Source organism: Python bivittatus, unplaced genomic scaffold (assembly GCF_059951505.1).
Source record: "Python bivittatus isolate LINGU-HERP-01145 unplaced genomic scaffold, Pbiv_v1 ctg000170_np1212, whole genome shotgun sequence".
Taxonomy (NCBI): domain Eukaryota; kingdom Metazoa; phylum Chordata; class Lepidosauria; order Squamata; family Pythonidae; genus Python; species Python bivittatus.
The window spans coordinates 1,198,655-1,225,337 of NW_028277039.1; the positions used below are offsets into that span (position 1 = coordinate 1,198,655).

General features: G+C 45.7%; 1 protein-coding gene across 1 annotated transcript in view; it reads right to left on the reverse strand.

Annotated features, from left to right (window-relative positions):
* The window catches only part of PLEKHG4 (pleckstrin homology and RhoGEF domain containing G4), a 98,477-nt gene extending 76,190 nt beyond the window's left edge, over window positions 1-22,287 (reverse strand). Inside the window, exon 1 of the mRNA XM_088135467.1 lies at window positions 22,159-22,287. Within this exon, the coding sequence (XP_087991593.1) occupies window positions 22,159-22,161 (3 nt within the window). The 5' untranslated portion in view covers window positions 22,162-22,287. The remainder of the gene's footprint in view (window positions 1-22,158) is intronic.
* Between the last annotated feature and the right edge of the window lie 4,396 nt (window positions 22,288-26,683).

Sequence of the window (26,683 nt, forward strand, 5' to 3'; positions counted from 1 at the left end):
AAAGCAGCAGAGTCCGTGGCCCCTTGCTACCACCGTGTGAGCTTTCTTTACAACCAACAGCATGGAGCAGTTACAAGAAAAATCTGCCTCCCCAGAGGCCCTGATTCCCACCATCATGGATTATTCTCTCTGAATCCTCTCTGATAACGAAAGTCGGCAAAACTGAAACCCTTTTACATTACTGGTCCACTCTCCACAAACCAGAGAAAACTAATGGTTGCTTTGATCATAAAATGCCCCCGCCCCCCCCTTTTTCAAATGTTAGGACCCTGGAAATCCCTGAAAGCCAGTTATTTTGTCTAGATTCCCCGATCTAATGACAGCAAACAGGACCCAGGTGTGAAGACCCAGAGACCTACCAGGAGAGGCAGTTTGAGACCCCCACCCTTCCACCCTACAGCCACCACTGAGCTGGTACAGTTCCCAATTGGTCTCTCCCAGTTTGCTGATCCAAGGGTGCTCTTTGGTTTACTGGGGAGCCCTGGGAGATGAGGCAGCTGAAGAGGAGCCTATAGCATCAGTGGCAGAAAAGAAGAAATGAGTAAGATTGAACACAGGTTTGGACCTGCACTGTGGGAATAAATATTATTTATCTCCCCTTATTGTATCAGTGGAATGCCATCCAGCAGCGTGAGCTAAAACCTGTTGAGGAGTAAAAGGTAGGGAGATTTCAAAATCTGACAAAATCATCATCATCACCACTCCGAGTTAAACGTCACATGAGCAGAATCCAATAAGATGACGGGTGATATCTTGAGAAGATTCTCGGTTTTATAGATGTCAAGGGCCATGCAGCTTGTCAAGATCGAGGAAGCAAGAACTACAGGGATTTCAGCAAGTTACCTTTATGCAAGTCTGGAGTAAAGACAGAGTCTTGGAACCTGTAAGAGGAATCTCTTCTTCTACTTATAGTGAGTTAGTTAAGATGGAGTCTCTAGAACAATTTGAAATGCTTCTTCCCAGATTTCCTACCACCTGGATGAAATTGCTTGTTATGAGACAGCTGTCAAGTGACTCACCTATCTCATGATTGCTTGTTGTTTTTTCCATTCCTTTCCCAGCTCCCCCACAAAATCTCGCACTAGGCTCCAAGGAAGCAGACAGATATGAGTTCAGCCACTTGTGGGCTGCGACTCCAGGCCCTTTTGGGTCATTTGGCCACCCAAGGAAATGACAGGTAGTTGGTTCTGAGAAGTGGTAAATTCTTATTTGACGGAGAGGATGGTACCAGATGCCTTGAAGAGGTAGTGGTATGCTTCTCCTGAAGAAACCCACCCTCAGTTCAGCTGTGTTAGATCATTTCCTCTCAACACCTGACCTCCCCTTTGCGTGAAGGTTGGAGGAGGTGTATCTGGGGGTGTGAGCTGCAGAGAATCCCTGATAAAGCAAATTATCTGGACCTTTTTCAGTCAGGATTCAAACCTGGTCATGAAACACAGATTGCTTTGGTTGATCTTGTGGATGATGTGAGGCTGGGCTTGGATGAAGAGAGTGCAAGCCTTTTGGTCCCTGCTATACCGCTCAGCGGTATTCAGTACCATCAACCATGGTATCCTTCTGGACCCCCTGCAAGAACTGGATGTTGGAACACTGTTTAAGCAGTTCCAATCCTTCCTCCGCAGGCACGTCCAGTTGGCAGTGGATGGAAGAGGAAAGGATAAGGTCTTACCGTTTCTGTGTGGGTGGTTCCAGGGCCAGCTCTCTGGCCCATCCTATTTAGCATCTATATGAGAGCTCTGGAACAGGTCCTCTCTCAGTTCAGGGTGAAGAATCACCAGTATGCAGGAGATGCAGTGGAGGTCCTGGGGTCTGGGGTCTGGGGCTAGGCTGGAGTAGATGGGACAGAACAGGCTCAGACTGACTCTCGAAAAGACAGAGCTGCTGTTTGTTCAGAAACCATCCGTGTCAGCTCCTGTATTAGCTCTGGATGTACTCTTCCTGAAGGAGCACGTCCGTGCTTGGGAGTTCTGGTGGACTTACAACTCTTGCTTGAGCAGCAAGTGGATGCCATGGCCAGGAAAGCCTTTACCCAAATTGGCTGGCTCACCCGTTCTAGTCTTTTTTGGAATATGATGCCCCGGCCAGAGTTATTCATGCCCTTATTACCTCATCTTTGGATGACTGCCACACACTTTACTTGGTGGTGCCTTTGAAAGCCCAACTGATACAGAATGTGGCACATTCTGCACTGGCTAGCAACAGGTGTCCGGGCACACTTCAAAGCGCTGGTTCCAACTGCAAAGTCCTTATGGCCTTTCTGAAGCATTTGACTCCAGAGTCAAGATGGCTATTGCCATTTGGGAAAGAGGTTTAGACAATCCTCTTCTGCCAAGCTTATGGGATGTAGACACTAGATACTGGGTAGCTGCTAACTCTTTATACTCAGTTTGAGGTTTAATTTTTGCCAATACCAGTTTGTTCAATGGATCCTGGCTTAACAAGCTGACTTACTTCATTCAGATCACTGTAGAAGGAGAGCCACGCTAAGTCTCTGGTGGCAGAAAATCCGAAGGAGTCTGGAAGCACCTTTTCCAACTAACGAGCATTATGAAAATGATCTCTACGCATCTGCGGAAGGGAGCTGCAGCTCACAAAAGCTGTTGCCTTTTAAATAAATGTGTTAGTCAGAAAAGGCGCTAACAGACACCTGATTTTCCTCATCCAGATTAATATATTCAACAAATCCTAGCTTACAATAGATTCTGGTTTATTCCATTCAGACCAGGATCTACTGTAGAGGGATTGTGATTGCTCAGTATACGAAAGTACATACAGTTCTACGAAAGTTTTGATGATATTGTAGGAGGAGAATTGTATGGTAGCCAAAACTCAGTAGTCTAATTGCACCATTTCAGACTAACAAATTTTATTAAAAGCCATAAACTCTGGTTTACAAAGAAGGGAATGATCTGAAAAAACCACAATCATATAGACCAATTCCTTTGTTGAATATAGGTTATACAATTTTCACAACAATACTAGCTGAATGATTAAAGAAATGTGTCCCAGTCATAATACACATTGACCAAACAGGTTATATTCCAAAAAGGAATATTAAGGATAACAGTAGGTTTATAATTAACATAATAGAAATATCAGTAAAGAAAGGAAAGAAGCAGGCAAGCAGCTCTTTTTCTTCTAGATGCACAAAAAGCCTTCGACCAGCTGCAGTGGCCATTTCTAAGAGTTCAAAAACTGGGTCAAAAGTATCGGTCAACAGGAAACAGCAAAGATCATGGCCAATGGAGCATTCTCTGCAGATCTCCCAATTAGTAAAGGCACAAGGCAAGAATGCCCAATTTCTCCCCTATTAGTTACCACTGCTTTAGAAATACTGGCAGAAAAGGTTCAAGGTAATAAAAAAATACTTGGTCTCAAAATCCGTGGAGAGGAATGCAAGCTTAAAGGTTATGCAGGTGGTGTAGCATTAACCATCACAGAAGCATCACGAGCACAATAAGGTAGCTGATAAAGACATTCCATAGCTTTGCAGAATTCTCTGGATATAAAATCAATGTCGAAAAACCAAAAATAATCACAAGACACTTAACACATGGAGAAGATTTCTTGCAGAAAGAATCTGCCTGCCAGATAATACAAGTAGTCCTCATTTTGCAACTGCCTCATTAAGCGACCATTCGCAAATACAACAGTAATAAATGGTAGTAAAAAAATAATTTTCCAACCAATGCACACACTTATGCCCAAATGTCTGCACCCAACAGCAACGCACATTGGAGTGAGACTGATGCTGCTGTTGCTGCACAAGAGGACTTAATCTGAGCGAGAGGCAGCAACCAGTGATCTTCACAGAGTCTCTCTCTCTCTCTCTGGGTCATGTGGTTCACTTAGCCACCATGTCACTGGAACCATTTGCAGTTGCTAAATGAGGACGACCTGTATCTTGGTCTGCACTGACAGGTGACAATCAAACAATGTTTCAATTATGGCAAGAAATTAAAAGAGATCTTAAAAGGTGGAAAAACTAAAGCCTTCTTGGTTAGGATCAGCTGCAATCATTATAATGAATGTGTTACCCAAGATAAATTACCTGTTTCAGTTGGTACCGATTCCAATTTCAGAAAATTTTTTTACAAGAACGGCAAGAAACTTAGTATATGAAGTGGGGGGGAAAACAGAGTTAAACTCAAAATTTTAGAAGACTCAAAAGGCAGAGGTGGTCTTGCTCCTCCAAACTTCAAAATGTATTATAGAGCAAGCTGTTTGTCATGCTTAACAGCAAAACGTCAATATTGAAAGGAGGCGGCCTAGCTAATGGGCTCCATAGATATTATGGTATAGGAATACAAAAGAAAATAAAAACCTAAAAAGGCCCATGATAATATAAAGCTTGATAAAAGTATAGAACTTCCCAAGGAAAATATTAAGTCCAACTATTCCCCATTAGTCCTTCCTCTGAATGCCTGTCATGTTGAAGATAATTACAGTAAGAAAAGTATATTTACATATGCAAACATGGTCCACCCAGAGCCCATGAACAGCCATTAACAGCAGTAACTTCATTACTTAATGAAGGCTAGAATATACCATGGTTGATGTACCTACAAACTGCTGGAAGAATAAAAGGGGACCTTAAAAACAGGAGAGGGACGTTAAGAAAAAATGGAAATGCTTATACAGAATTAATACCACCTATTAGGGCATATATATAAACTTCTACTTAGCTATGATATGAAGACGGAACAAATAAAAACATGTATGATAAATTGAATGCAAAATTTAAAAGAAACACCCCCGATACAATAATGGGAAGCTATAGTTTGAGAGAGAACTGGTATAAAATGTTTTGCAGGTGGTATACGACTCCATCAATAATTGTCAAAATAGACAAATCATATAGTAGTAAATGCTGGAAATGCCACAAGGAACATTCTACCACATGTGGTGGACATGCAAAAAACTCCCCAAAGTAATGGAAAGACAGCACCATTCAAAGGATCTTAGGGATTAAATTTGAAATGAAACCTCATTATTTTTTTACTAAGTATAGTTCCAGAACATATCTATAAAAATACCATAATTTATTAGATTAAATGCTTATCACTACAAGGACAAACTTTGCACAACGCTGAAAAAAAGACATAGTACAACAATATCTCTATCAAGTACTAGTCTACAGCATTCCTAAAAGGCAAAAACCATCAACCACTTCAATATCTCCCTTGTCCATTCTAGGACGGGTTGCTGGACCCGTTGTCATTAGTTTGCTCTTCTTTATATTTAATCTTAGTCCCATTTTTCATTGTGCTCCTTAATTTTCATTACAGGTAGATCTCGCTTACCGGCTGCCTCGTGCAGTGACTGTTCGAAGTTACAAGAGTGCTGAAAACATAACTTTGCGACCAAGGTGCACATTTATGACCTTCACAGCACCTCTCTCAATCACGATTGTCATTACAGCCAGGACGCGTTGTCCTGTGCCTGGCCTCATTTTTCTTTTTTCACCCCCTTGCCTAGAGATTGGAGAGGAAGGTATTACAAGAGAGTAAGCAGGCACAAAATGGGGAATACACATCAAAAGGAATGCGCTATGTGTATTCCCCATTTTGTGCCTGCTTACTCTCCTGTAATACCTTCCTCTCCAATCTCTAGGCAAAGGGGGAGGGTGTCAGTCTTACTAGTGAAGGGCATTATTTTGATACACAATTTTATATTCTATATATACACAATTTTATATTTTATATATATATATATATATATGCTTCACATAATGTATAACCATACCTGTAACAGTGCACTCTATTTTATTTCTAAAGGGTTAACTTGCTTTTGTTTTGTAAAGAGCACTGGTTTCTTCCCCCCCCCCTTATCTCTTTGCTGAATGCCCGATTGTCTTCGAATAAGCAATTAGCCGAGTACAAGCTCAATGTTGTACCAAGCTTTTTGCAACAGTTGTGAGGCCCTACATTCTAGAGGAAGATAAGAAGAATCTGGTATGCCATTCCCTTGGTAACCAGAAGAAAAAGTTACAGTTAAGTTTATCTTCCTAAAAACCACCTTTCACTTGCTCAGACCGTCCCAAAAATCCCTTGTATGGGTATGAGGGGATGTACTATCTGATTACAGATTTAAATGTCTATAAAGCCTCTGATGTTTGTTTTGTGAGGTGTGATTCCATCAACATCTTTTGTTAATGTGTTGATTGGGGTCACCCAGCTGTGTCTTGATCAAAATACATCTGCTATTCATCAGAAGTCTCATCTCAAGTCTTCTTATTGGCATTTTATTGAAACTTGGGAAATAAAAGTGCCATACACTAGGTAGACCAGACAGGAAACACGACCAGATGAGCTAATTCTACTTTATTGTACGATCACATTAACAGAATCTTGCCAGTCTGAAAGTACATCTCTCCCCCGTCCCCTTTACAGCCCAAGAAATTAGGGAGGGTCTCTCCTGAGCCTCTTGCCCCACCCACACGCCTGCTGCGGGCTAAGCTGCCTTTTATCTGACGGTTCCCTTGACCCTGACAGGGTCTCTCCACCCTGTCTCCCAAGGTCATTCCCACATACCATTACAGAGTGAGAGGGGAGGAAAAAAATGGATCGGCCCAGGAGAGATTGCCTAAAGCAGGGGTTCTCAAAGTACAGCCCACGGGCTGGATACAGCCCATTAGGGTCATTTATCCGGCCCGCCCGCCTGATTGGCCGCCGCCGCTGTCTGTCAGAAGCGGAAGTGTTGGGGCTGTGTCGGGAGCTGCAGGCAATGCACGAGGAGGGAGATCGCAGAGCTATTCTACATGACAGGTATGCCGGGTCCAGCGGCTCTCCTCCTCTCTTCAAACTATAGTCCGGCCCCCCAACATTCTGAGGGACCGTGAACTGGCCCCCTGTTTAAAAAGTTTGAGGACCCCTGGCCTAAAGAGACCGCTTGCATTCTTTTTATGTGTATTCCCTATTGTGTGCCTGTTTACTTTCCTGTAATTCCTTCCTCTCCAATGAATGTAAATACAAACATCAATTTTTTTCTTGCTAATTATCCCAGCCCCGGGGTGAGCATTCCAAAGGGCAGGGGAGTGGGGAAAAGGAAAGCACAGTGGTGGCATGTGATTTCCCACTTAGTGACTGAGTTGCCAAGCCCAATTGTGGTTGCTAAACAAGGACTACTTGTATTAGAGTTTGCAGATTATCTCCATTTTCAGCTATCAGAGTATAAATTATCCAGTGTGCATCAGCAATATTGACTCCTATTCCTTGGCCTTTTCTAAAACCAGCTTGAACATCTGGCATCTCCCTTTCCATGTAGGGTTTTAATCTGAACTGGATGATCAGATTATTTACATAGTTACTAGCATTATTTTGCTAGCATGTGAAATTAAGGATATTGTATAATAGTTCACATACTGTGTTAAGCCTCCTTTCTTTGGTATTGATACCTGGTCCCTGTGTCAATTCTCCAGATTTGCTGGCATAGTTTGTTTAGAACCTTTACTGATTTTTCTTCTGTTCCTTGCCATAGATTCCCTCAGAGGTAAACAGTACAGGTTTTAAAAAGAAGAGGCTTGCTATTACATCAGAGAAAAAAATTGATGCAATTGAATGACATGAACGTGGTCACAGCAATGCTAAAACAGGACAAGATGTTGGAATGCTTGAATCTATGGTAGAATTTTTTGTTTTTATTTTGCTTTCTATAACTACTCTGTGACTTTGTTTACCATAAATTTAAATTATGTATACTCTTTTTATCCTTTACTGTAATATTTCATTAATATAAATTTAAAAATTTAAGCTTAAAACTTTTCATTGCCTATTTCTGTCAAGCTGGAACCAATCACCATATTTTCCATAGAAATATCACTTTGAATAGCACGAATTCAAATAATGCAACCATTTCATGGGATTCATTAACCTTACTAACTGAGACCTACTTGAATATGGAAGACATCATATTGTCTTCTGCTGCTTTAGCTTAATTAGAACTCGCCCACGGGCAGCCCCTGATCACATCTTTGCCGTTAGAACTGAGCTCTTCTACCCCTTTGTACCAATAATATAGGCCATTTGATTTCTGTGTATTCCATCTGGTGATGTCTGTATCTGTATCTGTATCTGTATCTGTATCTGTATCTGTATCTGTATCTGTATCTGTATCTGTATCTGTATCTGTATCTGTATCTGTATCTGTATCTGTATCATTCTGGTTGCTGGAAGATCGTGTTCGCAATGAAGATAGCATTGGACTGGCAGAAATTGGTAGGTCATTCTGCTGTTTCGTTTCTGTTTCCGAGGCCATACAGTCCAACTACATTTTTCCTCTTAATATTTCCAACTTTGGCATTCCGGTCTCCAACCGAAGAGGCACCTCCTGCTTGCGTGTTCTGTCAGTTTCAACTCGACCAGTTGATACAGTGCTCCCTTTCCTATGGAGTCAGTGCAGGAGCATAAGGCGCATGGTCCCAATTGCCTCTGATCTGCAGGGGTGGAACTGCCAATTAAGAATGGCAGCACTGGGCACCTCCTTCCAATCTGCATTCGAGCAGGGTGCAGATGCGTTCGGTCTGAGGGAGGATCAGCTTCCTTGCTTGGAACACCTCCCCTGCGAAGAGGCATGGTTAGAAACCATTTTAGGGGCAGGGGAGGCTACTACGGATGGGGCAGAGTTAATCTGTAGAAATAAGTGAACCCATTTTTTTTAGTTTTTTAATAAAAGTAAATTATTTCTATATTGACCAAGTGTCTCTGCTATCCTCTCTTTCACACGTTCCACCTAGTTACCCTGAGAGACTTACTGATTTCTAAATCAGAAAAGGGGGTTAGTGGCAGTAGCAGAACTGAACAACAATGAAAGAAAAAGCTGCTGCAGGGGGGATCCGTGACCAGTGGCCATGCTGTGCTAGAATAGGAAATTTTCAAAAACCTTCCCTCCAACAAAGCAGTTGATAAAGCCTTACATCTGGCAAAACCAAAGGCTCTTCTAGTGTCCTCGAATAGCAAGGTATGTAGGTCTCTTGCTGGAGAACAACCCTTCCATTTTCTGCACAAGAAACTTCTAAACATAGGCACCCACTCACGTCTCTTTGCAACTCAATGTTCCCAGTCCTTTGCTTAAAAAGAACTTTGCCAACAAGCTTCTTCCGCATTCTGTGTTTTGGGACTGTGTAAAAGGCCTACAGCATTCTAGATCTACAATACTGCACAGAGTACTTTGTTACCCTGATCTGGATCTTTCTCTAAAATGCTGAGCAATTAATCCAAAGTGAATCTCCCCACTCTATTATTTTGCCCGCTCTTCGGATGTGATTTTCTTTTGCTTTATCAAGTTTACCAGTTTTCATAGCAAAGATCTGGTATTATCAAGATTTCAAACTAGACATGACAATAATCTAGACAATAATCTAGACAAACTAGACATGGCAATCTATCTAGACATTTAACCCTGTATCCTCATTTACAGCAAAAGCTCACAGACAAGACCCATCTTTTACCCATCTTACCCAACACCTAGGTAAGTTGCTTTATTGCAAATAAGTTAGAAGCCATAAATATGACTTCCTGCAGAATCCTGCAAGCTTATTGCAGAATACAAAAATAAAGCCGTATACACGCATGCACACACACTTATGCGCTTGCCTGCCTGCCTGCCTGCCTGCCTGCCTGCCTGCCTGCCTGCCTGCCTGCCTTCCTTCCTTCCTTCCTTCCTTCCTTCCTTCCTTCCTTCCTTCCTTCCTTCCTTCCTTCCTTCCTTCCCAGGGTTTAAATTCTAGACCTTTCCTTCCTGTCTTTTCACGTTAATGGAAACTTGGCTGTTCTCTTCCTGTCCTTGAGATTGGGAGGCATCTCATCAGTGTATACATAATAGCCCTGTTTAGCCTAAGAACTTCTGGCTTCTGACTCATCAGCTTCAGTTCTTATATCATCTCCCTATTTTCTCCTTCCCTTTTTTCTCTGATTCTGAAGATATCGGGTGCATCTCATACTCCTTCCTGTAGTCACGGATGATTGTGGGGGGGGGGCATAGTGCACCTTCTTCCATTTCTAATTCTTCATTAGCTGGATGAAATCTCCCCCCTTCAGACTACCCTACCCCTCCTTCTCCTGCCAGAGGGCACTGTGGGGATTTCCATTTCTTCCTTGGCTGAAGCTGGAGAGATCTCCTTCCCCTTCCAGACCTTTCCCTAGGCCTTCCCACCCCCCAAACATCAGGCAGCAGGAGAGGGGAGTGTTTCTCTCTTTTCTACTTCTTCATCCATTCTAGAACTCTCCTTTTTGTCTTCAGGCACGGCAGTTTCTGACTCTCCTTTGTTAGTCACGTAATTCTCTCTCTCTCCCCCCCCTTACAAAACACATCTCTCCACCCTCAGAGTCAGAAATGCTGGCATGTGTCAAATCCTATATGCAGTCAGTCAGATGGCTTTGGCATGTGAAGTTATTATAACTGGACCGTCAAAGAAAATGAAGGGCGTGTACACCTGCTGCTTTCCACAACTATTCCGTTGCAGCATCTTCCAAAGAATCAAATATTCCAATCTGCCCCTCCTGCACTGAGTCCAAAATACATTCCACCTGGAATTCTTCCTCCCCATTTCCCAAAAAAGGAGGGCCAAGAGAGAACAGCAGAAAACTGGATGTATTTTCAGTGTGGCTGGAAGTGGCAAATGAAAAGCCACAAGATTGATCTGAACATTCATAGGAGCGGCTCAATAAATTTGGCATGCAACTTTTAGATTCTTATGAGAAGTTAGAAATCTGACAGAAAACCAGACGTGGTCTCCAATAGCAACAGGGAGTGATTCTCAGTTACAATGATCAGCACAATTCTTCCAGGAGGCCTTGGCACAATCCAGTTGATCCTTGAGAAGATGTTGAGTGATTTGCTGTTCCTGCAGAAAATGGGAGGCCTCCAAAACAAGGGAAGGTTAGGAAGCATTTGGCAGCAAGCATGGGTGGTAACTAAAGATGGCTAGAAATGGTAACATCTGAACAGTGGCATGGACTGAGTTATAAGCAAAGTCAACCATAGGCCACTTTACACACCAATGAAATTATTGCTCTAAAAAGACATTTATTCACTATTTCTCTGTCCAACTGTGAATAATGGTTAGAGGACAAGTGGAGCCTTACATCCAATAACTGAAAGAGAACTTTCCAAAAACACGGCATAAAATGTGTACCTTTCTCAGAAGCCAAACTGTGGTTTCAGAAGCAGATGAGCTCTTCCAGAGAGGAGGAGGAGGCTATGGCAGGAAATGAAATGAGCTATCTTAGAAAAGAGGTGAACTATCACCAGAATGCATCCAGGCCCTTGATGCACAATAGGTTAGTAATAAAGTCCAAAGAAACTGTCTCAAAACCCTCATGGGGAGGTACAACAGTCTAGTCAGTTGATGAAGGCTTGGCATGGAAACAAGCATGACAAGAAGGAAGGAAGTCTTGACATCTGCTCTGAAAGAGGTCACCAAAAGTTACACAGAAAGAGATTAGTTGTTTTTAATACTATAAAATGTCCAGCTGGCTGGGTGTCATGGCAGAGCTGTAATATTTTTTCTCTTAAGGAAGAATGAACACATAGGCAGGCATTGTGGTGCAGTTCTCCCCGTTCTCAAGAGAAGGGTCAAACTTGCTCACGGTGGATAGCAATATCCTCAGATGACATAAGCAAATCGTTGAAATATATGATAAAAAAATAACTTAACAAATCAAGAAAAATGTTATTCATAAATTGCATGAAGGGATGCAATTTGATGGGACTTTAACCAATCCATATGACAATACAGGCAATCCTCGCTTACCAACAGTAATTGGGACCGGGAACTACATTGCTAAACAATGAACTTGTAAGGCGTGATGTCACGTGACCATGCTGACTTACAACGGCAGTTACGGCAGTTCCAGCTGCCTACATTAGACAAATCCCACACGGTTGCAGCATCCCATGGTCACGTGATCACCATTTGCAACCTCCTGCTGGCTTCCTCATTGACTTTGCTTGTTGGAAGCTGACAAATGGCAATCATGTGACCACAGGATGCTGCAACATCGAAATTACGAGCCAGTTGCCAAGCACCCAAACCATGATCACGTAACTGCAGGGATGCTGTGATGGCTGCAACTACAAGGACCTGTTATATGTTCCCCTCGTTCAGCACTGTCATAACTTAAAATGGTCATTGAACGAGTAGGCGTTAAGCAAGGACTGCCTGTACTGTAAGAGAGCCAGTTTGGTGTAATGATTAAGGCTCCACGCTAGAAACCGGGAGACTTTGAGTTCTAGTCCCACCTTAGGCACGAAGCCAGCTGGGATACCTCAGGCCAGTCCCTCTCTCTCAGCCCTAGGAAGCAAGGAATGGCAAACCACTTCTGAAAAACCTTGCCAAGAAAACTGCAGGGACTTGTCCAGGCAGTCACCAGGAGTCAACACTGACTTGAAGGCATGCACACAAGCACACACCTGTACTGTATATTCAAAATTCCCATAACTAGAATCAAAGTCAATTACATATTAATGCCCCTTTTTCATGCGAACAAGCTGTAAGCTGTCTCCCCCTCACAGAATTTGGTAAAAATGTCTGCTTTCTTCAGCCATTCCAAGCGCTCAGAAATGAGGAGGAGAATGCTAATTCCCATTAGATACCTCATACAGATGGAAAAGTTAATGAGAAACTTTGTATAGCATGTTAAAGCCTCTAGAATCTCTGGATACCTTATGAGAATGGTGGCTTTAACCTACCAGATCTTCAATGATATAATTGGGCTTTTATCTTAAATCTCTGTTTTTCTGGAATGAAACTTATAATTGTTTTCCTGGTTGAGTCCTTTAGAAAGCAAATGTGAACTCTTGGCAGGCATTAAACTGTTTTGTTTCCTGCTTTGAAAGCTGCTAGCCATGTTTGACTATTAATAGGTAAGCAGCTATGATTTCATCCCAAATCATAGTTGCAAATTTTAGCTTAAGAGACAATGTGCTTGAACAGAAACCAATAATTCAATTTTATAAAGTATTAAAAAGTGAAATGAAATGAAAGTATTACCCATGCATTTGATCTGTGGAAGGAAGAATTGGACTATTCAGTTTCAGAAAATCAATGGATCCACATATTAAAAATGTGAAATATACTTCTTATGATTTAAAAATGAAACTAGTTCATCAGAAAATATTATTTCAGGTGTACTGGACCCCTCAATGAATGTTTAAAAAGGGATGGACATTAGACTTTTCATGTTAGCAATGTAAGACGTTTGAAGGTTTTTTAACTCATATGATTTGGACTTGTTCTGGTTTCAAATTAATATGTACATTAACATAATTTTGGGAGGAAGTTAAGGATGTCAATATAATCTTGAATTATATGGAATTCAATATGGAATTTGTCACCTTATTAAGAGTTTTGGTTTTATTGAGCTTGGGGCACAGCAAAGAGCATAATCTTATGCCACTTTTGATTTTAAGGAATGGCTCCAAGATATGAATTTGCTATCTAGTTTTGAAAAGTCTTTGTGACACATTTTTGTGATAAATGTGATGACACATTTATGTTGTTATACGGCCCAGATAAGTTTAATGATTCAAATGACTCCGTATAACTATTTATACATATATGTTTTTGTAATGTTTAGTTCATTAATCACCATTATATATTTAGTTCTTTTTTTTCACTGTATTGTCTTTATTCAATGTAGACTTTTTTCCTTTTGTATTTCACTATTTTAACAATAAAAATATTTTTTTTAAGGGAGGGAAAGGTGGGTAGTGATTCCTAATGGTTACAGAGTTCAGGAATTGATAATTATGGACTACTTGTTGGGAGTCATCCTCCTTAACTAAAAAGGTAAGAGCACTAGTAGGGGAGGAGAACAGATGTCAGTTTTATTGATCAATTCTTTTAGGCAGCCACTCTGCACTTGATACTGGGTCGTTTTGTGGGTTTTGGGAGTTTGTGGGAACCTGGGCTCCAGGAATGACACTGATAGTGTAGCCACAGGAATGGGGAAACAGGGTCTGTATTTCCCCCTTATCAACAAAGTGTACATGTTTGGCAGCAAAGCAAAGCAAGGTAGGAGAAAGTTCCTGCTGTGGGGTGGTGAGTGGTTGGGTGAGTCTTATGTGCTGTTGGTATTATCTGATCTTAATGCACAGGTTGATTGAGAGTTTGAAGTTAATCTGTTCTCAAAACATTTGGAAAATGTAATGAAGGCAGCTAAATTAAGGTGCAGGGACTCCTGATGATTGCTTATTGTGAACAGCAGAGGTTCAGTACACTTTGTGATGGGTCCTAAGGGCTGACTATCAGTAATTCAACAGGGAGTTGGATATGCTTAGTGGGTAGAGCATATCTGCATGTGATGGAGGTTTCAGTTAAGTGCCCTGTGCTACCAGAGTCTACTAGACCCTCCAATTGTATGTCCAAGGTTATCTAGATCTGTTGAGTAACAAAAATGATTAAATTCTGATGTGTAGCTCCCATGTCTGGACTCCACTTCATTTTCAGGTGCCCCATCTGAGTCTCTGATGCTGGGAGTGACTCATTTCCCAATAGGCCAGAACAGGAATGTTTAGGAATCTGTTTGCAAAATGCCTCCATTCCCACAAGTATAACCCTTGGTCGGTGCTTCAGAGGGTGATGAGTTTAATGCAGCACTCACGTGTTTTCCACAATATAAGATGCAGAACATGGTGGGCATCCATGCAACTTTTCTCAGCCGGATAGCAGAATGCTGCCAGTACCCACCTACATATGGATTCCATTTCTGGAGTCTCTAATATGTAGGTGAGATGGAGGAGGATGAAAGAAAAGAGAATAGTGGTATCTTCCCTGCCCACCTGTATTCTACCACAATTCCTCAAGTCTTCCATTGATACTCAAGATGTAATGGTCTGTGGGAATGACCTTGGGAGACAAGAGGGAGAGCCACAGATGGGACAACCGGCCTGTAAAAGATGTCTCAGCCCACAGAAGGGGGGATGGCCTGGGAGATGTTTCAGAAGAGACCCTCCCTAGTTTCCCAGAGAGTAAAAGGAAAGGAGGGAAGAGATGTACTGTCAGTCTTGCAAGATTCTGTTAATGTAACCCTACAATAAAAATAGAGCTAGTACTCCTGGTTGTGCTTCTTGTCTGGACCACCTTGCAGGGCTAACACAAGCAGACCTGCATTAATGCAAAGTCAGAGGTGCCACAAGGAATGTATTTGACTCATATTTCACCAAGTGGTCCTTCTTCAAACTGGTCTGTTAAGCCTTTTACATTCCAGCCCACGTCCGGCACTAACAGCTGAAAGTCAGCAGGATACTCCCACCTCAAACATGCACTCCCTCAGAGGTGACAGATTTCAGAGTTAGTGGTCACTTGCTTAACTAGGCCATTGAAGTTAGCCATGAGATCTGTCACACAACTGGCACCATTATCCAAGTCTGGACTGTTCCCATTTTGTATCTCTGCATTTAGGCCAACTATAAATTCTACTCAAGATAGTTGGTGGCAGATCTTGGAGAGATGAATAATTCACATGGGATCACGAAGGTAAGGAGTTTGCCATGATTCCATTATATTTTTCAGGTAGGGAGGTGCGTACTTGGCACTAGAGGGCTTGCAGCTGCGCCAGCAATGGCAGCTGGATCTTGGGCCAAGACGGGTGTGGGGAGCTGCCAGTTGCAGTAGATTCTGTTCCATCTGTTGGGCTAAAACTAGGTCACACCTTAGTTCTGACACTGGAGCAGTACCACTCTCCAACAGGATTTGGAGTCAAATGCCAACGCCAGTGCATCTAATGTAATAACAGCAACAACTCTGATTGATGGTTAGGAGGTTGCAAGAGAATCTGTGGAGGATGTTTAACTGCAGTGTGGAGGCACAGGCTCTCTTTCCAGTGCATTGCAAGGATGTACAAATACAAGTACTGTAGGAAAATCTTGCTGTCAGACTTCAAGCCAAGCACAGCAATACATCTCGGCTCTTACTCACTTACAGCTGGTCACAGACATGACACAGCAAGTTGCTTTACTGCAGGCAAGAGAGAAGATTCTTATGCCCAGGTCTGCCTACTGTAGAACAGAGAAATCAAGTTTACCTACCTACCTACCTACCTACCTACCTACCTACCTACCTCTTTCTCTATCTATATCTACTCCAGGGTTCAAATTCTAGACCTTTTCCTTTTGCCTTTTCAAGTCAACACAACTGTAGCTATTCTCTCGCCAGCTGTGAGACTGGGAGATACTCCAATGTTTATATAACGGTTCTGTCAAGCCCAAGAGCTGCTGGTTCCCACTTTGCCTGCTTTAGCACTTACAGTCATAGAGCTTACTACTCCCATTTAGCAGGCTGTTATGATTTATTGCAACAGAAATGGGCAAGTCACAGTTATTGGGCATGTGAAGACAAAGGCCTCTCAACCCACGTATTTTTCAGTAATTCACTGGCAACTTATCACTGCCTGAGGGCTTTTCTCTTCTCAGCAGTCTGATTACTTAAATAATTTCTGAAGGTCATGGCAGCCCAGAATTCCCATGGTGTCCTGCAGCTCACTTTGGTCATTTAGGTTGCTTCTAAAAATTATGCTGTCACCTTTTACCCAAAGTTCAATAATCAATTCAAGACCCTAAACTTTAATTGGCCAGAAGATGGATGAATTACTATCTATGGAGGGCAAGGTAGTTGTTTGGAGTCCTCCTTGTGGGCTTATTTTCACTCATAATTTCATAATTTAGATATTAGGTTATTCCACTGATTTGGTATGAAGGACTTTTAAAGAATACAGTGTAACTGGCCATGCTGGTCAAAAAGTACTTTATTCCTTTCTTCCTGATTGCAGAATTCTACAGTAGCTGAAGCTTTTCAGAATTTTGAGGTCTCAAAAACCTATGCTAGAAGCACTGTCAGGCTGCTTGGACAATTGCTTGCAAGACCGCTCCCGGTCCTGTCTGTAGGAAGTATCATTTGGTGGGACCCAGGAGGAGAGCCATTTCTGTTATGGTGCCCATCCTCAGGAACATCATTCCCTTGGAGATCAGACTTGTCCTGACCCTGTTTCATAAGGCCTTGAAAACCTAGTTTTGTTGTTGAGCCTGGGGCCCCATATGTGCAGCTGAGCCTGTAACACAGTTGTATGAATTGTTGTTGATGGTTGGTTTTCTCCCTTACTGTCATAGAATGTTAAAATATAAGGAATGGAAGGTGATGATCTAGTTCAGCCCTCTGCCCAGTGAGGAACCTCCTGCTAGTGTCCCTGATAGATGGCCATCTAGCCTGTTTAAATACCTCCAGCAAAAGAGATGATCTCCCAAGCTTGCTGTGAAAACAACTCTTACCCTTAGGAATTTCTTCCTGACATCCCACTGATATCTGCTTCCTTGTACTTTAAACCCCTTGTTCTTCTCTTGAACACTGAACAAGCCTGCCCCATCTTCTACAGATACTTGAAAACAACTATGTCTTCTCTTCTTTAGGTTAAACATACTCAGTGCCTCCAAGTGATCTTCACAGGTTTTTCCTTCCAGGCCCCATATCATCTTGGTTGGTCTCCTCTGGACATGCTCCAGTTTGTCACTGCCTGAAACTGGATGTGATATTCTAAGTCTGATTTGACCAACCCTGAACAGAGAGGAACAATTATGTCTCTTGATTCTGATGGTGTGTTTCTGTCAATGAAGCCTTGGATTGCATTTGTAGTGCTGTCTAGTATGATCCTCCATTTCATACTCATGCCTTTAATGTTTCCTACTCAAATATCCCTGTTGAAAAATTCATCTGGCTGGTTTCTGCCCATTGTATCAGCTTTGTCAAGATCCTCCTGAATCTTGATATTGTCTTCTAAAGTGTTTGCTATCCCCTCTCTCTTTGCTTCATCTGTCAATTGGACAATCACATTTTTAACGCCTCTTCCAAGTCATCCAGCTCAGAGCCCATAATGGAGCCCTGCAGCCCACTCCTTCCAGCCTGAGGTCGAACCACCCAGCCTGGTATCCATCCAATGCCAACTCAGCCCGGCCCATATTTAACATCTTCTCCATATCCCATGTTAAGCCCCCAGCTCAAAATATATCCATCAAAATGGAAATGTGAATCCAGTCCATGAGAGAAGGCAACAGCCCCAGAACAGGAACTGAGCTTAATTGTCAGGAAGGTTGGCTCATTGGCAGAATCTGAAGGCAAGGGAGCATTTTAAACAGGGATAATGTGACACACCAGGTCCTGCTGGACTGCAACTCTTCCATCCCTCATTTATGGGATCTGGAGTTCATTGCCCTCTGAACAGTTACCTGTGGCCCATCCCTGATTTATCAATGGCAACCGCATGGCATCGTATGCATATCACCAAGCCATTTCTGCCTTGTCGCTGGAAGTCAACATTTCACAGCATCTCTGGCCATGAGGGGGATCTAGTTCACACTGAGCTGCCAAAGCCTCTTTCTGCAGCCTGGGGAGAGAATGCAGCCAGCCAGACGGAGACTTGGCATGGCCCTCTGCGGGATGCTTCCATTCAACATCTTGACACTGTCCTCCACCAAGGCTGTAATTCCAGATCTGTGGGTGAAAAGAATCCTTTGGCCAGGGACAAGCACGCTCCTTGTAACCCTTGAGGAACAGAGTCCGGCTTGTGTGGGTCCATCTTGTAAATGTATTTTATTCTGTGCCCAAAGGCCAAGCATTCTCTGGGATGACTGGCGCACTGTGCTCATGCCTCCACACCATGCACGGGGTGCAAATAAAAGGGCTTCATTTTCTCAGAGATGCTTGAGCTCTTGAAAGGCCACAGTGGGATGGAAATGGAATAAAGCAACGTCCAAGCATGTTTACTGCTTTGGGCTTCAGCAGCAGGAAGTTGGCATTAAGCACATTTGGAATAAGCCCAACTGTTTGTTGTTTAGATCTGATTTTTAATGGATTATTTATTTAACTACAGTATTTATGGGGGATTTTTAATTGTTGATGGGGTTTCTGATTTTAATTATGAGCTGCCCAGGGTCACCCATTGGGGGGAGATGGGCAGCATACAAATTCAATAATAAATAAATAAAAATAAAAAAACTGTTTGCCTTGCACACTGATCACTGTGACAACCTCCACATATCCTGGAGGATGACCTTGTGTCTCCAAGGTCTCAAGATCAGTCTGTCAGTTCAGGTTCAGTCTACCTTTTCACTCAGACATTTATTTTGGGACTTCAAAAGACAACCTCAGGGGAAAAAAGCAGAATTAGAAGTTGTCAGAAGTTCTGATTGGTCAGGACAAGAGACTTAATTCAAAATTTAACTTTAATTATATTTGTCCAAACAAATTGAGAGATAAATATTTGTAAAACTGTTGTCCATTCAAGCAATAATTTCATAGCCACAGACTTCTGTATTTCTTCAGCCATTCAAGTCTATGCCCTGTTGACTGAGGATAACACCCTGCGCTTTGGATAAATTAAAGCCTATGCCTCAAAACGGTAATCCACCGAAAAGGAAGAAGGTGGAATAACTGGCCCAGAGCAGTGGAACTGTTTCCTTCAATCAATGAGACAGGCAGAGAGGACGGCTGAGGCTGCTGCCGCCTTCAGAACGATCGGGGCTCTGGCCCATCTAGGTTAGCCTAGGAAACGCAAGAAGGTGAAGTGGGGGCAGTGGAGGTATTTCCGGACTCAGGACCCCTTTCTCCAAGCTGCTACTCTTGCTCGGGGGGAGGGGCTGGAGTCCCAAGCGATGGAAGAAACCTGTCTATGAAGAACAGCAGCTGCTAATCCCCAGACAGTGGGAGCCAGCCACTTGGGGACACGCTCAGAAGCTCCCAACACACTGCTCTGGCTCAGGATCAGCTGCGCTCAGCAGAGAGAGGGCTGTGCTTGCCCAATGGGCAAAGGGGGGAATTGGGCAGTCCGGACCCGAGGCCAAGGGCAGACAGGCCCTGTGGTGCGTTTCTGGGACAGGAGAACATCCCCCTGCCGCCTGATACTGTCAGCCCTTCAGGGTAGACCAGAGTAGGAAACCAAGTCATGCAGACCAGTGCTACCTTTATTATAAGGTTATAGTAACAGAGTTTTGCAAGTCTGAATGTGCTCCCCCCCCGCCCCCCATCTCCCTTAATCTTCGTGAATACTAGCCAGGGTCTTGTCTGAGACATTTTCTCAGGTTAGAGTTCTGGCCTGCACTCAGACTGCTTTTATCTGACCACTGTCTTGGTAGTGGCTCTTCCTCCTGTTCCTCAAGGTTATTCCTCCTGCCCATTACAGATACCAGCCCATTGGCTCATCTAAGACTGGCATGGGTGGCTCCCAGGGTCTCCACTGGCCCTACCTAGCAATACTGCCAGGGAGTATATGCAAGGAGCTTCCATACAGAGTACAACCTAACTGTATCCTTACAACAACCTTGTAAGGTAGGCTAGGTTGAAAGAATGGGAGTGGCCCAAAGTCACCCAAGGAACCTTGCATGTCTTTTTGGGGGGGGGGGAAATCATTGATCCCTGGTCTTTTGTCCTCTCACCACAGGATCACCAGACTTTGCAATTGCTGTGCAAGAGGGAGAACTACTGGGGCAACCTCTCCAAGCTCAGGGGTCCTTATCTCCCACTGGGTTTAAAGCCTTCCCTGCCCGAAATGCATTCAACTACTTATATGCAAAGGAGGTTGCGATTCAGGTCATGCCAAACAAATCTTATTGCATTCTTTGATAAAGGGATTAAATTAGTGGACCAAGGAAATGCTGTGGATATAGTATTCTTAGATTTTAGTAAGGCATTTGATAAAGTAGACCACAGCCTACTTCTCGGCAAGATAGATAGTACCACTACCAGATGGATCTGCAGTTGGCTGACCAACCGCACTTCGTGGATGGTCCTTAATGCAATTACATCTACGTGGAGGGAAGTATGCAGTGGGGTACCTCAAGGCTCTGTCTTGGGCCCAGCGCTCTTCTACTTCTCCATCAATGACCTAGATGAGAGGATTGAAGGGCCGCTCATCAAATTTGCGGATGACACAAAGCTGGGGGGAACTGCTAACACTTCGGAAGATAGATTCAAGATTCAGAAGTATCTTGACGGGCTTGAGCATGGGGCCCTATCCAACAAGATGCAGTTCAGTGGAGAAAAAAGTCAGGTCCTGCACTGAGGCAGGAAACACCAGATGCACGGGTACAGGATAGGTAGTACCTGGTTCAACAGTAGTGCCTATGAGAGGGATCTAGGGGTCCTGGTGGACCACCCCTTACGGATGAGTCAGCAGTGTGCTGCAGCTGCCAAAAAAGCCACCGCAGTCCTGGGCTGCATCAAGAGGGAAGTATCAAGATCAAGGGAAGGAATAGCACCGCTCTACGCTGCACGGGTGAAACCACATTTGGAATACTGCATCCAGTTCTGGTCCCCACAATACAAGGAAGATGCTGAGGCCCTAGAAGGAGTGCAGAGAAGGGCGACAAAGATGATAAGGGGTCTGGAGGCTAAATCCTATGAAGAACGGCTAAAGGAACTAGGTCTGTTGAGCTTAAGGAAGAGAAGACTGAGGGGAGACATGAAAGCAGTCTTCCAATGCTTGAAGGGCTGCCATGAGGAAGAGGGCGTCAGCTGATTCTCCTTGGCACCTGAGGGTAGGACAAGAAGCCATGGGTGGAAGCTCGTCAGAGGGAGATCCAACCGGGAAATAAGGAGGGATTTCCCGACAGTGGGAGCCTCCCGGAGCTGTGGGTGCTCATCGCTGGAGGTTTTCAAGAAAAGATCGGACAACCATTTGTCCGAGATGGTATGAGGACTCCTGCCTTCGGCAGGGGGTTGGACTAGAAGACCTCCAAGGTCCCTTCCGACTCTAGATTCTATTATTGTTTTTCGACGAGGAGCCCGCGCCAGCCCTGAGAGCATCCTGCGGACCAAGCGGGCAGCCACGCAAAGGCGGGGGGGGGGCGGTCAGGAGAGCATCCCCCCTCCCCCGCGCAGCTACCGGTCGAGGCTGCTTCAGCCGCAGCGTCCTCACTGGCGGCCCGGGAGAGGGGCGCCCTCGGCCGCTCGTGGGGCGTCGAGACGGCAGCGCCCCGCCGGGCCGCCCCGAACTTCGGCCTCCCTCCGTCCCGCTGAGCCCGCTCGCCGCAGGCCGCTGGGCTTCTTCCTCTGTCAGACCGAAGGATGGACGCAGCCCGGGCGGCCCCTCTCCCGCCGCTTCTAACCCCAAGCACTCTGCACCTGCCCAGAGGCGCGGCTCCTTCCCCGGCGGGCGCAAAGGGGCGACTCACCATGGCCACCGCTCTCCGGCGTCGAGACTCTCCGGCGCCCTCCCGGCTCGGTTCCGAAGGGCCAGGCTGGGCTCGGCGCCCCTCCCGCCCAGCCAGCCGGAGGGGCAGGCGCTGTAGCCTGAGCCCGCCGGCCCGCCCGTCCCTCGGCCGCCGCGCCGGTCCCCCCTCCCTCCGCCTCTCCTCCGCCGCCGCCCGCCCTCGGCGGCGCAGCTCATCTCTCCCCGGCTTCGCGCCGGTGCCGTTACCCCGACCCGCTGGCCGCCAAGTGGGCCCGCGGTCGGCACTGGGCAGTCTCCGCGCCCGCGAGAGGCTTCGGGCAGCGGGGCGAAAAGCGGCAGGGCGTCTCGCCGTCCCCGCGGGACATCAGCCCCCTGCAAGACCTCAAGGCTTTGGGGAAGGAAACAAGCCGCCGCGGAGGGGCGGAAGGGCTAAGAAGGCCGCTTCCCCCCCCCCCCCAGAAAATCGGGGCCATCCGCAGCCCCTTGCCCGACCGGCCGACCTCCGCGTTTCCGGCAGCGGGCAGCCCAGAGCGCGGGAAGCGGCCGGCCCGGCAAGGGGTTCATCTCGGGGAAGGGCTGGAGGCGGAGGCCCAGGAGGACGAGCCCCCCGAACCTCCCTGCTTCTAGCTCGACGGAGCAGGGGGGGGGGGCAGCGGACGGGGACCCCTGCAAGAGAGACCCTGGGGAAAGGGAGGAGAGCCTCCTGAGCCCCAGCCCTGGAAGAGCTCACCTGGGACTCAAAGGGTTTCCCAAGCAGGGTGGGATGGGGCGCCCTCAGAAGCCCCCCCCCCGTGCATCTTTTGTGGGAGAAGAAACAAGGGAAGAAGCCGCAGACTGCAGAAGCGTTGCACAGGCCACGCCAGGAGGCCAGCCAGGCTGTGCGGCTGGTCTCCAACCCTGCCCAGCGCAGAGAAGGGCCACGGCGCCCCAATGCTGTTCCTGGAGGGGCACCTTTGCCCAGTGCCTCCGCAGGCGAGTCTTGTTTTGGGGAGGGTGCTTGGGACCTCTCTGCAGGAGGGCAGAGGCTGTGCTGTCTTCACTGGTGGAGGGCTAGGATGGGAGGGTGCATTTTTCCACTTTCTCGAGCCCGTCCTAGACTTCGGCAGAGTAAAAACATGAGGCAACAGCCCTCAAAGCCTCCAACTTGGCACATGCAGCAGCAGCAACAGCCGCGGCCCCTCCCTTCCACCTGCTCGCAGCCGAGGAACGGTGGTCAGATTGTCCAGGCCATCTCTACCTGGGGCACAACTAGACCTCACCGGGCACGATCCTCTGTCCTTGGTTCTTGGCATGGGAGGAAAAAGGACGCCATGGGTTTCCTGGATGCACCCACTGGCACTACAATTCAACAGAAGTGGAAGGGGGAATTTCCTACCCCAAAGATTTAAAAATCTGGACCCGTGAAAGGGCTGCCGAGGAGCTGCTGTGTAGATACCTGCAGGAAGGTGTAGATACCTGCCACAAGTTGCAGAAGTGAATTCCTGAACAGGCAGCTCCTGATCCCACTCCACAAATTTCATCCAAAAGTCTGCACTAAACTGAAAAACATCCAGCCTATTGAGAGGAGGCTGTAAGAAGAGTTTGTCCTAACACAAAGTACGATTGATTATTATGTGCCATTTTGATACAACTGCATCCTGAAGTGGTTTACAGAGTACAATCCTAAAAACAATGAACTAGAACATTATTTTCAAAAGTATTCATTAAAAAAGAGGGAAGGAAACCAACATTCATGCAACATACAGGGAAGTCCCAGATGCCTTCCAGATGCCTTCAATAATAACTGTGGGAACCTTACCTATTTCAGGGGAGACCACACTCCAGACCGCAGGTGCCACCGCAGGAGCCCTGCCCACAAGTCCCCCAAGGTGCTCTTCTGCTGCTCTTCCTCATTGATCTTGATAACTGACCTGGTCTCAAGCTGTTTAGGGCTGTGGATGGGACAACCCAAACCTCCAGCCTGGCTCGGTGGCTAACTGGCAGCCAGCACAGCTGTGGCAACTGGGCATGCTAGAGCCCCCTCAGCACCAGGCCACTGCATTCTGTACCAGCTGCAGTTTCAGATCGTGCAAGATAGCCCCACATATGGTGCATTACAATCATGTAATTGTGACATTAGCAGCATGTGAACCTCTGTCACCAGGCTGCCCCTGCCCAGCAAAGGACATCATTGCATGCCAACGGAAACTGGTTCTGGTACTCCTGGCCATGAAGGTCATTTGGGCCTCCAATGACAGGGATGACTCAAGAACACTCCAAAACTACACGCCTATTTTTCCTGAGGAAATGCAACCCCATTCAAAGTTAGCAAACTCCTCAGTTTCTCTGTTTAGGAACCACACTTCCATACTGGCAGGATTCAGTTGCAGTTAATTGTCCCCTATTCAACCCACAATGGAAACCAATGCAGCTCGTGGAGCAGAGGTATAATAAGCATTGATTGAGGGTGCATGTAACTGCGCACACTGCTGCATGTTGCCCCAGCTGCAGCTTCCAGATGCTCTTCAAGGACAGCCCCTTATAAAACATACTGCTGCAATCCATTTGGGAGGTGATTAAGTCATGTGTGACAGGGAAGACCCTCCCAATCCAGGAATGGACAGAACTGATGCACAAGACAAATCTGTGCAAAGGACCCCCTGGCCATGGTTGCCACCTGCTCTTTGAGAAGGAGCCAGGAGGACTCCCAGACTGTGCATCAGATCTGTCAAGGGTTAAAGATGAAAAATCACCAAATCTCCCCAAAAGCCAAAGCTACTTGGTCTTGCCAGGGTTGAGCGGCCTGTTTTTCCCAATCCAGACACTCACAGCTCGGTAAGCACCTCCACAGCGTCAGTTGTGTGGCCAGCAGTGGAAATACAAAGCTGAGTATCATCAGCCTATTATGGCATTTCACCCTGTGTCAGTGATCTCACTCAGCGGTTTCATGTAGATGTTAAATAGGAATGGAGGGAGAGTCGAGCCCTGAGGCAGCTCACATAAGAGAAGCCAAGGGCTAGACCTCTCCTCCTACCAGCTCTGACTGGAACTGACTCCGGAGGGGGGAGGAGAGCCACCACAGAACAGTGCCCCCTCCACTCCCAAACCCTGCACTCAGTCCAGAAGGGTACAACGGTTGATGGCACCAGAAGTCGCTGAGAGATCTAAGGGCAAGGAGGGGTGTGCCACTTTCATCTCAAGCCCTCCAGAGGTCATCCCCAAATGCGACCAATGCTGACTCGGTATATACCTTGGTCTGAATCTTGACTGGAAAGGGTCGGGATAATCTGCTTCCTCTAGGGCTCTCAGAAGCTGTGTACCTACCACCTTCTCCACAACCCTCCCTAAAAAGGGAAAATTAGAAACTGGATGAAAGTTGTTCAGTACTGTTGGGTCCAAGGATAGCTTCTTGAGGAGACAGACCCCTGCCTCTTTTAAAGCAGATGGAAAAGCATTCACCAATGTTAGGACCCAATTGCATGCCACCTCCAAGCTGGCCTTGACCAACCAGGAGGGTTATGGATCTAAAGCACAGGTGGCAGAGCTCACAGCTCCAAGAATCTTGTGTACTTTCTCAGGGCTAACTGGGTGAAACTCATCCCTGATAACTGGGCAAGACCATGCCTCAGTCCCTTCCACAGGACCTGCCCAGCTACAGTCATCTAGCTCCAAGCAGATCTGAGCAACTCTGTCCAACAGATGCCCAGAATAGTCCTCACGGTGACCCTGCAAGAGCTCCCCACCCTCTTCCGGCCAACCAAAATAAGGCTGACAGTTGGCTATCTGCAGACACAATAAGCCAACCGTTTGGCACCTTTACCACTACCAGGTTAAGTCCCAATGAAAGCTCTTACCCACGCTCAGTTGGGTTTGCTCTTTGTCGTCCTCCAGAGGTGCTCTAGGCATCTCTTGTGACAGTTTCGCCTCCCAGCGCTCCTTGGAAAACCAGGAATCCCTAGGGTTCTACAGGATCCCTGATCACTGAGAGTCCACATAGGTGCGATCCAATTTAAGGCCATCATGATCTGCTTATTCCAGATAGCAACTGAGTTTTCGGAATAGCCCCAAGTTCCCTCTGAAATCCCACTGGGTCCATCAGTTGTCTGGGGCAGGCAGGCTGAATAGGCCTTTTCTTGCTGCATTTAGCCCTTCAATTTTTTCATTCTTATTTGAATCCAGATTTCCTCAAGCTAATATCAATTCCTTTTCAATGGGGGGATCTTTCCTCTCAATCCCTCCCCATGTTTTATAGGGAAATATAAGACCTTGTGGAAAAAAAATGAATGCAAAGAAACCAGCAACAAAGAGCTCCCCTGTAAAGTCTACTTTATAGCCTTTGAGACTTTTGAATGAACTAAATATTAAAGGACTGAGTATTAATGACATATTTACATTGCGGCACCACCTTGCAAGTCCTAGATGGGCGGAGACCGGTAGTCTGTTGTTGGGGAAGGTGTGTGCTGCAATAAAGCATTTTGTACAGATTTGTTACGCTGTTGTCCTTGGAAAACAAAGAACCCTCATGAGTGGTGGCAAGGGAGGGATCC